This window comes from Aphis gossypii, chromosome X (genome assembly GCF_020184175.1).
Source record: "Aphis gossypii isolate Hap1 chromosome X, ASM2018417v2, whole genome shotgun sequence".
Classification (NCBI taxonomy): domain Eukaryota; kingdom Metazoa; phylum Arthropoda; class Insecta; order Hemiptera; family Aphididae; genus Aphis; species Aphis gossypii.
The window spans coordinates 34,584,634-34,603,022 of record NC_065533.1 but is presented as its reverse complement, the minus strand read 5'-3'; the positions used below and the strand labels follow the sequence as shown (position 1 = coordinate 34,603,022).

The 18,389-nt window shown below is 29.2% G+C and overlaps 1 protein-coding gene across 1 annotated transcript; it reads left to right on the top strand.

Annotated features, from left to right (window-relative positions):
• The first annotated feature begins 131 nt into the window (after nt 1–131).
• On the top strand, nt 132–9,154 carry LOC114129710 (membrane-associated protein Hem). The gene is made up of 21 exons (XM_050205219.1): nt 132–467; nt 2,089–2,193; nt 2,293–2,436; nt 2,532–2,674; nt 3,302–3,463; nt 3,577–3,692; nt 3,802–4,045; nt 4,117–4,439; nt 4,562–4,759; nt 4,835–5,069; nt 5,547–5,679; nt 5,766–6,064; nt 6,287–6,534; nt 6,601–6,703; nt 6,819–7,047; nt 7,145–7,238; nt 7,317–7,570; nt 7,630–7,714; nt 7,794–8,074; nt 8,255–8,344; nt 8,444–9,154. Exons 1-21 carry the CDS (start codon nt 327–329, stop codon nt 8,585–8,587), a joined length of 3,771 nt encoding a protein of 1,256 aa, XP_050061176.1. The 5' UTR covers nt 132–326; the 3' UTR covers nt 8,588–9,154.
• The last annotated feature ends 9,235 nt before the right edge of the window (nt 9,155–18,389 follow it).

The window sequence follows — 18,389 nt, the reverse complement described above, 5'->3', positions numbered from 1 at the left end:
ATAAGGTGGCGCCACCACCGGGGCCGTCCGTCGGCGTTATCTGTGCGTCGTCGACGGTGATGGTTGTCACACTGCGATCGCGGCGTACCATAACCGCCATGTTATTGTTATTTGTTATTTCTATTATCAATTTATCACCGAGATGCAGCAGCTCCTCACGCGCACACAAACGCTGTTTATCATCATAACAAACCGAACAGACGCAATTACGACCGGGATTGACGTTTCCGTCGGTAGGACTTGAGAAATATACGCGTTCGATCGACGCGTGCTCGCCAACAGCCCGTAGGACCCACGAACGGTCGTCACTGTCGACGGACCAAACGATGTCGTCGCGTTCAGGCTCGTCCCTGGGAGGCGGCAGTGGTGGCGGTCTATCGGCCGGCCATCACAAGCTGGCCGAGAAGCTGAGCTTGATCAACGACCGGGGCGTGGGCATGCTCACACGGATCTATAACATTAAGAAGGTATGTTGCTGTCGCTTGATTCACCGCTATGCACATGTTCTGTTATTTGGATTTTACAATCACCCCCTCGTTTGAAAAACATGCCCTTCTAATCAAGGCGGTGGCTGCGTTGTTATGATAGCGGTGTTAGTTATTTCCATCAAGTTAAGGTGTTTTATATTTTGATTATGAAAAAAAAAGTATGTACCTGTGTATATGTCTATCAATAGTATACCTGATTAAAATAAACCATAGGTATATCACGGTTCTCAAAAATGTATTAATGCACTCAATACATAACTAGTTATTATAAAAAATTACAAAAATCAAAATAAATGTATACATTTTGGTATTCTTTTGAATACAAGAAATTATAATAATAACATAACGAGTCAAATTTAATAAATATTGTATTGTTACATTATATTATAGATAAATGTTTTTTTTTTTTTTTTTTAATAAAAAAAATTCTAGATATGAAAATAAGTAGATGGTACCTAATATATATAGTTAAAATGTTTAAATTTAGTCACATAAATTTGAGTATTAATATTTTTTATATTATGCATACCTAATGCATATTCATAAACTTTCCAAAGATCTAGAAAATTTTATCTAATTTTCATTAGGTATAATATAAAAATTAACTGCTGATAATTTGAAATAATTTAATTAGGTGTACTTGTAAATGTTTAGTTAACATATTTTTACCATGTGCTTATTTAAAACTTATCGATGTATAATTATTTTTAAATATTTCATTGAGTACACAACTTTAATTTGCTGTTATTATAATATATTTATATACTACACATTATTATTAGTCTTTATAAATGTTGTGAGAAATTAACTATTTTAGAAGATCAAATACAAATATTTGGTACCTATAGATTTTTGTGACTACTGTTGCCTTATCGCAGTAGTCACCTTAGTGTCGAACCCACGCTATAATGCATTTCTCTATAATACATACATTTTATAAAATAAGTAACTATTTTATTAGTGATCATGTCGATTTAATCAGTTTTAACAATCAAAAAAACAATTTGTGATGGCCAATGTTTTGCAATATAATAAAGTAACACATTGACCTGGTCTTCATGATAAGTATTCCAACACATAAATTCTGGCAAATAAGATGTCTTACTGTATCTCTATGAAGTTTGTTTCTCCATTTCACTGATCCCCAAAGTCTTTCTATATTTTTTATATAAGCATGTGTACTTGGACTTACAAAAATTATAAGAATGATTCATTGTGAAATGCTGCTAGCCATTATCTTGTATTGTATTATAGCTCACCAGCAATCAGAGTAAATTGTCATCTCTCCCTCTCTGTTATGATGTATTTCTGACATCAAAGTAGCAGAAGACTATCGCGAACTTCTATTAAAAATGTCTCCTCTGTTTTACCACATATTCAACAGAAAGAATGCTGTTGTACCTATAATCCATATATAGTATGAGGTAGTCACAATAACTCATAAGTAGCAAATATTTTAATTGAATTTGTAGTCTACTCAATGATAATGAAAAAGCAAACTTTTAAAACAGAATTTAAAAGATTAACCCTTGGGCAAAAAAATATGTTTAGTTGTATTACTTAATACAAAGTATCATTTTTAAAATTATTTTAATGACAGGCATGCGGCGATGCCAAATCTAAGCCAGCTTTCCTGTCTGACAAAACACTTGAGTCTGCAATCAAATACATTGTGCGCAGGTTTCCCAATGTAGACATCAAAGGTGTAAGTTTTTTTAATAGATAATAATTATGTACTACTAATTAAAATTTGTATTGCTTTAATATTGAAACTTTATTTTGGAAATTTTTCAAACAAAACTAGCTTCAGGCCATTACACCCATACGTAGTGACATCATAAAATCACTATCTTTATACTATTACACATTTGTCGACCTTCTTGATTTTAAAGATCAAGTATGTGAACTTTTAACTACCATGGATGCGTGCCAAGTGAATCTGGATATTGTAAGTTGCATAATATTTTTTTTAATTTGCAAAATATTGTTACAACCATTGTTTGCATAACTTATGTTTGTTAACTATTATCATTGTTTTAATAGACTGTAAATTATGAATTAACACGAGCCTACCTAGATTTAGTGGCCACATATGTAGCCCTCATGGTCTTACTATCACGTGTAGAAGATCGCAAGGCAGTATTAGGGCTATTTAATGCTGCTCATGAGATGGTACATAATCAGAGGTAATGTATTTATTACTATGTAGAAATACAGAATATATAATTTACTCTAATATACTCACAGATTCTGCCATCCAAAACTTTTTAAACCTCAGATATGCCTGTAACTTTTTAACTATTATACATTTTACATTTGGCAAAATAGACAGGTTTCATCACAAGTAATGGAATTTAACTATAGTATGTAAATTATAGATCTCTCTCTATAAAAGTCCTATACCAAGGATGGCAAACCCATGGCACGCTAAAAGATTTTGTGGGCATGTGAAGATATTTTTACAATATTGAATATAACATTCAATATAATAATATAATATTTTTCACATGGCACGCTCTAAAAAAAAAAAAAGGTAAACTTTTGGCAAATAGTGTTAGGTCTCCAGTTTTGATTTGTTGATTTTTTCTCAATATATTAATAATCTAACTATGATGTTAGCTAATAAAAAGTAGTAAACTACAATATTAAAGAGAATTTTATGTGAAAAATTTTAATTACACTTGCATATCAAAAAATTATGATCATACTTATCTCTTTTGTTCAAATTTCACATAGATAAAACAGGATCTATGATATTTTCACTATTCAACTTTTTATTTCCTACTATGGTATATTAATAATTTGTTTTACAGTGATCTAAGCTTCCCACGTCTTGGCCAAATGATTGTAGACTATGAGCAACCAGTGCGTCGGTTAGCTGATGAATTTGTGCCACATACTAAGCTTTTATCTGGAGCCCTACGTTCTCTTTGGCCAATATATGTGCAGCGCAATCTGACAGCAGATAAATGGAGGTAAAGACTATTATTTCTTTGATAACAATATTTTTTTTATTTTAGCAATGATAACTTGCCTTTATCACCTACACTGATACTGATACTAGAGATTAATTAAACTATAATTTTAGGTCTGACCAGAAACTCAGTCTAGTGGGTAACCCTGCACAACTATTGAAACCTTCATCTACAGATACTGTATCATGCGAGTATTTATCTTTGGAAACAATGGAACGATGGATTATATGTAAGTAAACATTTTTGGCTTTTATTTTTTTGTTTCTCATTTCTACTGCTTATTGTTACTGGATATACCATCATTTTAAATTAACATTGACTTATGTTTTTCTGGACAGTTGGATTTTTGCTATGCCATCAGACGTTGCAACAACAACCCTCAAACCAGCAACACAACCAAGACGGCAATGTGGCTCATAAGCTGTGGTTAGCTGCACTAGAGTCAAATTGGTCAATTGCCTTGTTTAGGGATGAAACTGTTCCCATTCACTCATTTGTTCAGTCGTTTTTTGATACATTAAAAGGCTATGGAAAGAGAGTATCTGAAGTTAAAGAAGCACATACACATGCCACACAAAAAGCGTTAGTATTACTACTTTTAAAATATTATTAGTTATGTAATGACTTATCTAATTAATATGATCATATTGTAGAGTGTATCGACATCGTGAGCGTCGTAAGTACCTGCGCACAGCACTCAAAGAATTGGCACTGATACTAACTGATCAGCCAGGATTGTTGGGACCAAAAGTCCTGCTGGTATTTATTGGACTAAGCTTAGCTCGGGATGAAGTATGCTGGTTGCTACGACATGGTGCCCCCAATTCTGGAGGAGGTAATAGTCAAAAGGGGACAGGAACAGGTACAGGAGGTACTGGCAAATCTAGTTCTAGTGGAAAATCATCATCTGGGGTAGAAGACCTTTTAGTTGACAGGCAACTTCCAGAGTTGTTGTTTCACATGGAAGAGCTTAGAAGTGAGTTACCAATACATTAATTGTAACAATTTAAATAAATGATTTTAACCAACAGTAAGATTTTGATTCATTTGTATTAATTCAACCACTATAAAAATTTGTTCTATGTGATGACTTTTTAGTGCTAGTACGTAAGTACAGTCAAGTTGTACAACGTTACTATGTTCAATACCTAGTTGGATTTGATGCTGTTCAATTAGCGCAATCTATACAATCTGTTTATGGAAATCAGCAAGATCAACAACATTATCAACAGGATCCTTCTTATATAATCCTCCAGTCTATTGTGCATACTGTGTCTGCATTGTCAGTGAAGCAAGGTACTTGCTAATTTATTTTTTTTATATACACGTGTTATTTTTATTTATTTTCTAATTTTAACTACAATGAAATAGTGGAAGACAATGAGTTATTTGACTTGCGTGCTCTACGTCTTGACTGGTTCCGTGTTCAAGCCTATTGTTCGTCTACTGGATCGAGTGGTGGTGGATACAACAGTAACAATTCAAAATTAAACCTTTTTGACCACCGTCAGTTGGCTTCCCAACTAGACACAGCAGCACACCATACACGCATGGTGGACTATCTGGATGAAATGCTTGTTGACACTTCAGATTTATCACTATTTTGGTAAATTTATATTATGTAGTGTTATATGCAATGTTGACACTTGCCTGCTATTATTTAAACTAACCATCAAATGTTTAGTAACTACTGATTTTGACTTCTATTAAAATGTGATTATTAATACATGATGAATCGTAAAATTATTATTAAATTAATATAACTTACAACAGTTATAAATTACTTAAAAGTTATTCTAATTTCATGGATATTATTATTTGGTTATTATTAAACAGTGATTGATTAATGTTAATTTTATCAACTAGTATTAATATTATCTATTTGTATTGATGATTCAAGTCCAAAAGCTGTGGTTAATCTTAACATTAGCTTTTTAGTCTCAATAATAGACTAGTGTCATACATCTTGTAATGTATATAAAATATAAATTAATTAGCTTTATTTTGGTAGGGTCATTTTTTTTCATTTGAATACCAAATTATTAATTACTAAAATTTTATTATTGTATTTGTACCTTGACAGCTTCTACAATAAAACGTTTGAAGATCAATTCCACATGTGTCTCGAGTTCCCAGCTCAGAATCGGTACATTATAGCGTTTCCACTAGTTTGTGGACATTTTCAGTCATGTGCTCATGAACTTTGTCCTGAAGAGGTAACATTTTATTACATTAATCATCCCATTACATAATAATAAAAATTTTTTAACAATATTTATGTGATCCAATTATTATTTTTTAGCGTCACCACATTCGCGAGCGCAGTCTTTCAGTTGTCAATATGTTTCTAGATGATATGGCTAAAGAGGCCAAGAACATTCTGACAACAGTATGTGATGAACAATGTACGATGAGTGATCGACTTCTACCCAAACATTGTGCTTTGCTAATAGCACAAGCGGTAAACCGAAAGAAAAAAGACAAATCTACATCTAATAAAGGGAAAAACGCTGGAGCTTCTATGTTACTTGGGGGAGCTGGTGACGACAATGACAGACCCGGGTCAGAGAGTTATCGTAAGACACGTGAGGAGTTAACCACGTGAGTTATTACTATCATTGATTATAAATACCAGAATTTAGTTTTTATAATCAATTCTACTTTATAAATGGATAAAAATAATCAATAAAAATGTATTTAAAAAATTGATAAATTAGTTCTGTTCTATTTTTTGAAATTCCACAATTTAGAATTGCATTATATTATTATGTTACAAATAATAATAACTTTAAATGCTTTATTTTTTTTAATTTTTACACATAGGATGGACAAGCTACATATGGCCCTTACTGAATTATGCTATGCACTAAATTACTGTTCGACAATAAATGTATGGGAATACACATTTGCACCACGTGAATACTTGCACCAACATCTAGAAACTCGGTTTGGTCGGGCTCTGGTAGGCATGGCTATGTTTAACGCTGATACGGGTGACATTGCTAAACCATCAGAACTTCTAGCCAGTGTCCGGGCCTACATGAGCGTTCTACAAACTGTTGAAAACTATGGTAATATCCATTCACCAATAAATTTCTATTTTGTCGACTAATTTAATTTTTGAAATTTTAATGTAGTCCATATTGATGTGACAAGAGTGTTCAACAATGCGTTACTACAACAAACGCAGCATGCTGATAGCCATGGTGACAAAACTATTGCATCGTCATATACTCAGTGGTAATGGGTTTTTACTTTTTAATAATATTAATAATAATTTACTTTTGAAGACTGTGGGATTTATAGTTTAAAATATTGTACTAATTTTTGAACTATTTACTGTTCACTTGTACAGGTACTCAGAAGTTCTATTACGTCGGGTGAGTGCCGGCAACATTTGTTATTCACCAAATCAACGAGCATTTGTCAGTCTTACAGCAGATGGTGCAGTACCTTTCAATGCAGAGGAATTTAGTGACATTGGCGAGTTGCGAGCACTTGCTGAACTTGTAGGTCCTTACGGGATGAAATTGCTCAATGAGACACTGACATGGCATGTAGCCAGTCAAGTGCAAGAACTAAAAGTAAGTAATAATAACAAGCTATTATTAATGAATAACTGGTCAGAAATGTTAGAATTAATTTCGTTCGTGTTATTAATCAATTTTTTTTTACCTCTAGAAACTAGTTGCCGCTAATCGTGAAGTTCTGCTAGCACTCCGCACTAATTTTGATAAACCAGACGTGATGAAAACCGAATTCAAAAAACTGCAGCGTGAGTATAATTACTCATTGCATACTACACGCATTTATAACATAATTATTTATTAAATTTTGGTTTAATTGTATTAAGATGTGGACAACGTGCTTCAACGCATGACTATTGTGGGTGTAATCTTAAGTTTCCGGCAGTTAGCTCAGTCTGCACTTCGTGATGTTCTTGAAGACCGTGTACCCTTCTTATTGGCTAGTGTCCAAGATTATCACCAGCAACACCAGCTTCGTGTTGGTGGTGTAATGGGTAATGGTGGTATTAATGGAGTTGGAGGAGTAATGGTAGGAGGAAATGGAAGTGTTAATGGAGTGGGTGCAACTGCTGACACAATGGTATGTGTATTATTTATATCTTTAATTTTAAAATTAATGTCCTTACCATTTTGTTACAGCTTGTTAGTGAAATGGCTTCGGCTGCAGGTTTGGAATGTGCAGTAGACCCAGCACTGGCAGCTGCACTGCGCAATCAAAAGACTGGTATGTTATGTCGTATAATCTACTATATATAAGTATTAAATTTAAGAATATTATGTATAAATGTAATTAATTTTTATAGCTGACGAGCATGATGAACATCTAACAGCGTGTTTGCTTATGGTTTTTGTGGCGGTCTCTGTGCCAAAGTTGGCACGATCTGAACATTCATTTTACCGTGCTTCGCTGGAAGGGCATGCCAATAATGTACACTGTGTAGCAGCTGCTGTGAATGCTGTTTTTGGGGCACTGTTTACTGTTTGTTCTGCTGGTGCAGGACCTAGCACTGGTACTGGGGCTGATCCCACTTCAGTTGCTGCAGCAGGAAGTGATATTGAAGACCGTATGAAAGAGTTCTTGGCTGTAAGTTTTGAAAATTCAATAACCTACCTTGGTATCTATTATGATTTTTTTGTTTTCTCTATCACTATCACTATCACCTACATTAAACAACAGTGAAAGTAATAGATACCTTAATACTTTTTATTATTTCATAAAAAATAAAAAATGTATTTAAAATTTGATATGCCTCATGAAATTTAGCTCGCTTCATCCAGTCTACTGCGTCTTGGCCAAGAAGCTGACCGTGATACTGTGCGTAACCGCGAGTCTGTATACCTTTTGCTCGATCAGGTACATATTAGTATACATTTGTAATCAGTAATCACCATCATCAAAATATTTAACGTTTTACTACCAAGACCATTACATATATATTGTTTGTATTAACAGATTGTTCAAGAGTCACCGTTTCTCACCATGGATCTCTTAGAGTCATGTTTCCCATATGCCCTGATAAGAAATGCGTACCATGCTGTCTACAAAATCGAACATCATCAACATGGTGGTCATTCATCATCTTCACATCAAATATAATATAATCGTTTACTTCCATTCAATCATTAATTTCTCATATAGTATGATTATGATTTCTTTGTCGATTATTTTTGTGTTAATTTCGTAAATATTTTTCATTATATTATGTAAAATGTGTCATCTCGCATTTCCAAAAACAGGCATAATAATAATAGTACGGCAAAAACTATTTAATAATTTATATTGTGTTATATTATTAGTTATTACTTTTATTGTTTAATCTCAATATTTGTATCATTATCGTATTATTTAATCCCTTTATTTTATTTTTTTTTATTAATTTATTTATTTTAATTATAAAAATGACTTTTATTTTGTAAAGTTATGCGTGCCAACCATAGAACAATTTACAAAATAAGAATATTCTTATATCACTGCGATTACTAGTGTTAGTTATAAAGTTCCACTACACTTGAGCTATGGCTAATTATAATTTAATATTAACTATTTATCCCCATTGTTTTTTTATATTACTATTTTGTAGAATGTTCTTAGACATAATTATTATTGTTTTTACTAATAGTGAGTATCACAACAAATAAATACAAAAATATATTATTTTTATTATTTATTTATTTATTTTAATGAACATTGCTAACTATACTTCAAAATATAACTAGAATTGTATCTAGGTATAGAAAAAAATTTATAACAGTTTATTTGATTATTTTATAATTTATAATTTATATTTTATGAGAAAATATTAAATCATCTGTACATAATATGCTTCATACCTATTTAAATTATTTGTATAAAATCATAAAGAATACATATCTGAATTATAAAATATGACAATATTTCATTACACTTCATACTGTTCAATATAATACAATTGATATTGGAGTTTCATCAGTTTGTGTAAATTCAAACAAATAATACTTATGAATATTTTCATTTTCATTTTTTTTAAATTCATAATTTGCATTCAGATTTTATACAATGCCCACTAGTTGATGGTGTTTCAGTAAAATCAAACATTGTTTACATTGTATGGAAAAATATGTTATTTTTTTAAATTTTATATTTTATATTTTGGTTGTTGCATTATAATTACTTATCTTTAGATTTTTATATTTATTGTGTAGTGCATATCAATATGAATAATCAGAAGTTCTATAAATATGTTAATGTTGATATTATAGTGAAATAACCTATGTTCACAAAAGCCTAAATCGTAAATACATAACTCATATGAGAGTATTATTTTAAAATTTAATACTATATTAGATTCAGTTTATATATATATCTTAAGTTAAGAAGTACTTTTTGATTTTATTATATGTTTAATTAATTACTTGCAGTCATAAATCATAATCAAAAAAAATAATTTATTGGAGTGATAAAATTTTAGGGGAAAAAATTGTAGAATTTAAATACTTATAAAGTTATATCATCGACAAAAATTATTTATAATAACAACATGCAAAATATTATTAAAAATTTAGTAACTTTTGGTTTTCTGTAAAACTACACTACATTCAGTAATATTCTGTTTTACTAAATATTTTAGTTTTAAATTTAAACCATGTGCATTTAAGAAATATTATTCATGAACACAATACAATAATTGTGTACATAAATCTTCAACCAAAATTATGAATTGTATTATTTTTAATTAAGAATAATAAAATTAATAAATGTGTTTTAACAAATAAATTGCCATGACTTATATTTAACTTCAATAGTTATCTGCTAAATAGACTTAAATGAACGACTTTGATTTTGTAAAAAATAAAAAACCTTATTTTATTAATATATATATTTTTTGTATATAGCTACTAGTAATAACTATTATTTATTTATTACATTTATAAGCGCTGCTAGTTTTAGGAGAACATCATTAGGAAAGAAATCACAATTGTTAGGCAAGTCAAAAAATGGTATTTTTTAGGACTGAAGGTTAGTATCAACTATGTTGGAGGAGTATACAGACGAGAAATGTTCAGCAAACAAATTACTTCATCTTTTTCACATGTGCTAATAACAGAATTAAGACTAACTGATTTAAGGATAGACGATTGGGAGCGATTTTTACGTACAAAGCCCCAGAACTTATTAGATTCATTAGAAAGATTTGTTTCAGTACGCTCAACAAATTCTCTAAAACAAATTTTAGATGAATCTTTGTATTCGGCCCGGAGTAGAGAAAAAACCCTGTAATGACTAGGATCACGTTAAGATTTGAATATAGCATGCAATTTATTTTTCCAATAGATCAAGTCTTTAAGTTTCTTAAGAACCCATGAAAGAAAAGATGATTTATAAAAGCGGAATGTAGAAACAAAACATAGGATAGAATTATGGAGGGCATCATTAAAAAAGCTTTAAATTTTTGGTATTTGTCCGGTTTTATTAAATACTATAAAAATTGTATCGTGATAGGACAAAAATAGATAATTGAAATGGTAAACAATCAAAATAAGGTTTAAGAACGTGGAGCTAAGTAGCCCGCTAAAGATTAACCAAAAGATTTTTCACATACCTAGTTGACGGGAATATTGTAAACCATTTTAAAGTATATTTATTTATCTTGAACGTGCTAAATTATTTAAAGATATTATGGACATTTATTGTATAGTGTAAACTAATAATTTTGGAATACAATAAAATACATGGAAAATGACATTTAATAAATTTTTTTACAGCTTTATTGTTATTTTAAAAACTATAATACCTATTCTAAAATGGATTTAAATTATTTAACACTTATAACGCACATAGCTTATAAAATAATATACAATATATAAGTATACATTTAATTAATGAGTAACTACAAAATAACTAACATTATATATATATATATATGTTAATTGTATAGATTTAGAAAAAACATGCAATAAGTAGGTATGTTTTAAGACAAATATCTTTCGTGTTGTAAAAAGTAAACAAGTATTTACAGTTGCATATCAAAATTCAATTAAAATAATAGAAAAAACGTCAATGACAAGAACAACAATAGTTGGTGGTAGGCGGGGAACGATGAGGTCAATTTATTTAGTTCTTCTAGGTGTTTTTCATAACTGGTATGATGAAAATGCTTTGAAGATTGAATCAGACGCTATTACAGAATTTCATTGATTCATGTTGATCAATGATTTTAGCTGTATAAATACATAATTTAGGATTTTCAAACTGACTATCATTTTGGTTGCCGGGCTCTCGATAACGTTTTTTTTTTGTATAAATAATAAGGCCAATTGATCACTGCAAAACAAACCACAAACACGATTTAATAATTTTTATAAAATCCATCAGATGGATAAATGGAAAAAGAAATACACATACTTATTCGCAGGCACTACTGCAATTTTAAATCGACTGGTTAAGATTCTAGCACACCTTTCAACTGAGCACATAGGAAAATGCACACGGACCAGGTATTCTAAGTTCACCATAAAATTCTTATAAGAATTTGGTTCACGGTTTATGCAGCGGAGCTTTTTCCCGTAAAATATTGTTTCATAGATCTGTATTAAAAATACATAAATAAATACATTAAACAAATGATATAAAAATAATAATAGAACTTGAAAAAAGTCTAATATATAATATATTTTGTGAGTACTCCAAGTTGGTTTTTTTTTTATCATTACGTAGGTGCAATAAATTAATCAGATAATAAATATTGTTACCTACTTATGTAGATTGAAAATAAAACAAAAATTATGACTTAGTTAAGAAAAATACTTAAATTGTCAAAATAACTTAATTACACATGTTGTCCAGTTCACAAAAATACTAAAAAAAATTGAAGTCTTACGTTATTAAAAACTTAGTATCAAATAAAGAATGATAAATTATCTATGTTGTACAAAACTTAATCTATGACGCTATGGTATTGAACAAAAGATCAATACCGTTGGGTTTTGGCAGAAATAAAAGCAATTTTAAAGTATACTTTTATCTTGAACGTGCTAAATAATTTGAAGATATTATGGGGATTTATTGTATAGTGTAAACTTATAATTTTAGAATATAATAAAATACATGGAAAATGACATATAAAACACTATCATTAAGTAATAATATACTGAAGAGTTGTGAACAACCATATTATATTAAGGACTTATACCTTCAGTCAACCTTATAATTATAAGCAATATTAACCTTGTATGCATTATTTCTAGATGTGCCAAATAACCTTTCTTCGAATTCGTTATTAAATTCCAAGGGGTAATATACTATTTTTGATTGAGTGCTAAGAGTAGGGCTAGATTGATTATTTGGAGTTGGGGTAGATGAAGACATCAGCTCAATCATTTCGCTATTGATACTGCTACTTTTTCTAGTTCTTAATCTTGACAATGCTGACGATGTGGATGGTGACGGTGATGACAGTTTTGGAACTTTAGCTATATTATTTATTGTGTTGCTGCCTGGTTGTATTTCGGACAATCCCTAAAAATTTAATGTTTACAAAATGAGAAGATATCAATTTACATGAAAAACATTATATAAACTCACGGTTTTAATAATATGATATTATGATTTTGATTGTTTTATTATTTAACAAAATCTAAATAATATAAGTTTTAATTTATTTTTATTCATTTGAATATCAATAATATTAAAACATTGATGTTTGATAAATGAACTACAAAGATTATTGCGTACGGTTTTTTCCTTTCACTGATATTTTATTTACTAGAACAAATTAAAACAATGTACTAACCAATACAGCAACAGTACGTCTTATTGTTTGAGTGTTAATTATCGGTATTGCTGGTGGAGGAGATGGCAGTCGTCGACGATGAAGTGTAGAATTATTTTTGCTGTTAACGCCTTGATTTTTTTCCAACAACCCCTGAAAATTCAATGTTTACTTATTGTAAAGATATCAATTAACATCAAAAACATTATTTCAAATCAAAAATTCAATTATAATTTATTATATTTTTGAATGTATTGTGATGTATCTACATATCAGGTTCAATAAGGTAGGTATTATATCTTAAAAATGATTAAAACAAGAATATTAACGTTTGATTAAACATCTACAAAGATTATTATTTATATATATTTTATTTTACAGATTATAAACAATATTTACCTTGCTTCCAATTCTTTGTGATGTGTCATGTAATAATTGATCAAATTTTCTCTTCGACTGCATATCAGTATTAATGTGGTATACCGTCACTTGCTTATTGCTAAGAACTGGACTCGAAGGTGGAGACGTTAGGTCAATTATTTCGATATTGGTACTGCTACTTTTGGTAGTTCTTAATCTTGACAATGCTCTCGCTGTGGATGGTAATGGTGATGACCGTTTTGGAACTTTAACAAAATAATTTATTGTGTTGCTGCCTTGTTGTATTTCGGACATTCCCTAAAAATTTAATGTTTACAAAATAAAAAGATATCAATTTAAATGAAAAACATTCTATAAACTCACAATTTCAATAAAATAATATTATAATTATGAATGTTCTGTTATTTAATTAAACTACATAATATCATAAGTTTTACTTTATTATAATACATTTGAACATGAATAATATAAAAACATTGATTTTTGATAAATTGTTTTTTTCTTTAACTGATATTTAATTTACTTGAATTAATTTAAACAATGTACTAACCAAAGCAGCAACAGTACCGCTATTTGTTTGAGTGTTAACTATCGGTATTGCTGGTGGAGGAGAAGGCAGTCGTCGATATTGAAGTGTAGAATCATTCTTGCTGTTAACGCCTTGATTTTTTTCCAACAATCCCTGAAAATTCAAAGATCACATATTTCAAAATAAGTGGAAAAAATGGAATGTACAATTTCAGCAATGAGATATTATAATTTTGATTGTTTTGTTATTTAACAAAATCTAAATATTATATATATTAATTTATTATAATTCATTTGAATATGAATAATAATATTAAATCATTGATGTTTGATAAATGAACTACAAAGAATATTGCATACGGTTTTTTCTTTAACTGATATTCTATTTCCTAGAACAAATTTAAACAATGTACTAACCAATGCAGCAACAGTACCGCTATTTGTTTGAGTGTTAACTATCGGTATTGCTGGTGGAGGAGAAGGCAGTCGTCGATATTGAAGTGTAGAATTATTCTTGCTGTTAACGCCTTGATTTTTTTCCAACAATCCCTGAAAATTCAAAGATCACATATTTAAAATAAGTTGAAAAAATAGAAAAAATGTACAAATTCGATAATGAGATACTATAATTTTTAATGATTGGTTATTTAAAAAATCTACATATTATAAGTATTAATTTATTATAATTCATTTGAATAAAAATAATAATAAAAAATCATTATTGTTTGATAAATGATCTACAAAGATTATTGCATATTGTTTTTTTCTTTAACTGATATTCTATTTCCTAGAACAAATTTAAACAATGTACTAACCGATGCAGCAACAGTACCGCTATTTGTTTGAGTGTTAACTATCGGTATTGCTGGTGGAGGAGAAGGCAGTCGTCGATGATGAAGTGTAGAATCATTCTTGCTGTTAACGCCTTGATTTATTTCCAACAATCCCTGAAAATTCAAAGATCACATATTTCAAAATAAGTTGAAAAAATAGAAAAAATTTACAAATTCGATAATGAGATACTATAATTTTTAATGATTGGTTATTTAAAAAAATCTACATATTATAAGTATTAATTTATTATAATTCATTTGAATAAAAATAATAATATAAAATCATTATTGTTTGATAAATGATCTACAAAGATTATTGCATATTGTTTTTTTCTTTAACTGATATTTTATTTCCTTGAGTTAATTTAAACAATGTACTAACCAAAGCAGCAACAGTACCGCTATTTGTTTGAGTGTTAACTATCGGTATTGCTGGTGGAGGAGAAGGCAGTCGTCGATATTGAAGTGTAGAATTATTGTTGCTGTAAACGCCTTGATTTTTTTTCAAAAATCTCTGAAAATTCAAAAATCAAAGAATTTCAAAATAAGTGGAAAATTTGGAATAAATGTACAATTTCAATAATGAGATATTATAATTTTGATTGTTATGTTATTTAACAAAATCTAAATATTATAAGTATTAATTTATTATAATTCATTTGAATAAAAATAATAATATAAAATCATTATTGTTTGATAAATGATCTACAAAGATTATTGCATATTGTTTTTTTCTTTAACTGATATTTTATTTCCTTGTGTTAATTTAAACAATGTACTAACCAAAGCAGCAACAGTACCGCTATTTGTTTGAGTGTTAACTATCGGTATTGCTGGTGGAGGAGAAGGCAGTCGTCGATGATGAAGTGTAGAATCATTCTTGCTGTTAACGCCTTGATTTATTTCCACCAATCCCTGAAAATTCAAAGATCACATATTTCAAAATAAGTTGAAAAAATAGAAAAAATTTACAAATTCGATAATGAGATACTATAATTTTTAATGATTGGTTATTTAAAAAAATCTACATATTATAAGTATTAATTTATTATAATTCATTTGAATAAAAATAATAATATAAAATCATTATTGTTTGATAAATGATCTACAAAGATTATTGCATATTGTTTTTTTCTTTAACTGATATTTTATTTCCTTGTTTAATTTAAACAATGTACTAACCAAAGCAGCAACAGTACCGCTATTTGTTTGAGTGTTAACTATCGGTATTGCTGGTGGAGGAGAAGGCAGTCGTCGATATTGAAGTGTAGAATTATTCTTGCTGTAAACGCCTTGATTTTTTTCCAAAAATCTCTGAAAATTCAAAAATCAAAGAATTTCAAAATAAGTGGAAAATTTGGAATAAATGTACAATTTCAATAATGAGATATTATAATTTTGATTGTTATGTTATTTAACAAAATCTAAATATTATAAGTATTAATTTATTATAATTCATTTGAATAAGAATAATATAAAAACATTGATTTTTGATAAATTGTTTTTTTCTTTAACTGATATTTAATTTACTTGAATTAATTTAAACAATGTACTAACCAATGTCACATCGTTACGGCTATTTATTTGAGTATTAACTATCGGTATTGCTGGTGGAGGAGAAGGCAGTCGTCGATGTTGAAGTGTAGAACCATTCTTGCTGTTAACACCTTGATTTTTTTCCAACAATCCCTGGAAATTCAAAGATCACATATTTCAAAATAAGTGGAAAAAATGGAATGTACAATTTCGGCAATGAGATATTATACTTTTGATTGTTATGTTATTTAACAAAATCTAAATATTATAAGTATTAATTTATTATAATTCATTTGAATAAGAATAATATTAAAACATTGATGTTTGATAAATGAACTACAAAGAATATTGCATACGGTTTTTTCCTCTCACTGATATTCTATTTCCTAGAACAAATTTAAACAATGTACTAACCGATGCAGCAACAGTACCGCTATTTGTTTGAGTGTTAACTATCGGTATTGCTGGTGGAGGAGAAGGCAGTCGTCGATGATGAAGTGTAGAATCATTCTTGCTGTTAACGCCTTGATTTTTTTCCAACAATCCCTGAAAATTCAAAGATCACATATTTTAAAATAAGTTGAAAAAATAGAAAAAATGTACAAATTCGATAATGAGATACTATAATTTTTAATGATTGGTTATTTAAAAAATCTACATATTATAAGTATTAATTTATTATAATTCATTTGAATAAGAATAATATTAAAATATTGATGTTTGATAAATTAACTACTAAGAAGATTGCATACGGTTTTTTCTTTAACTGATATCCTATTTCCTAGAACAAATTTAAACAATGTACTAACCAATGCAGCAACAGTACCGCTATTTGTTTGAGTGTTAACTATCGGTATTGCTGGTGTAGGAGAAGTCAGTCGTCGATGATGAAGTGTAGAATCATTCTTGCTGTTAACGCCTTGATTTTTTTCCAACAATCCCTGAAAATTCAAAGATCACATATTTCAAAATAAGTGGAAAAAATAGAAAAAATTTACAAATTCGATAATGAGATACTATATTTTTAATGATTGGTTATTTAAAAAATCTACATATTATAAGTATTAATTTATTATAATTCATTTGAATATGAATAATATTAAAACATTGATGTTTGATAAATGAACTACAAAGATTATTGCGTACGGTTTTTTCCTTTCACTGATATTTTATTTACTAGAACAAATTAAAACAATGTACTAACCAATACAGCAACAGTACGTCTTATTGTTTGAGTGTTAATTATCGGTATTGCTGGTGGAGGAGATGGCAGTCGTCGACGATGAAGTGTAGAATTATTTTTGCTGTTAACGTCTTGATTTTTTTCCAACAACCCCTGAAAATTCAATGTTTACTTATTGTAAAGATATCAATTTACATCAAAAACATTATTTCAAATCAAAAATTTAATTATAATTTATTATATTTTTGAATGAGTTGTGATGTATCTACATATCAGGTTCAATAAGGTAGGTATTGTGTTTTAAAAATGATTTAAACAAGAATATTAACGTTTGATTAAGCATCTACAAAGGTTATTATTCATATATATTTTATTTTACAGATTATAAACAATATTTACCTTGCTTCCACATCTTTGTGATGTGTCATGTAATAATTGATCAAATTTTCTCTTCGACTGCATATTAGTATTAATGTGGTATACCGTCACTTGCTTATTGCTAGGACCTGGACTCAATGGTGGAGACGTTACGTCAATTATTTCGATATTGGTACTGCTACTTTTTGTAGTTCTTAATCTTGACAATGCTCTTGATGTGGATGGTAATAGTGATGACAGTTTTGGAACTTTAACTAAATGATTTATTTTATTGCTGCCTCGTTGTATTACGGACTATTCCTAAAAATTTAA

Excerpts from the sequence above, each read along its gene's own strand:
- LOC114129710 (XM_050205219.1), top strand. The coding sequence starts at position 327 with ATGTCGTCGCGTTCAGGCTCGTCCCTGGGAGGCGGCAGTGGTGGCGGT. Across the intron at positions 3,693-3,801 it reads AATGGAACGATGGATTATAT|TTGGATTTTTGCTATGCCAT; the intron begins GTAAGTAAACAT and ends TTTTCTGGACAG. Across the intron at positions 4,046-4,116 it reads ACACATGCCACACAAAAAGC|AGTGTATCGACATCGTGAGC; the intron begins GTTAGTATTACT and ends ATCATATTGTAG.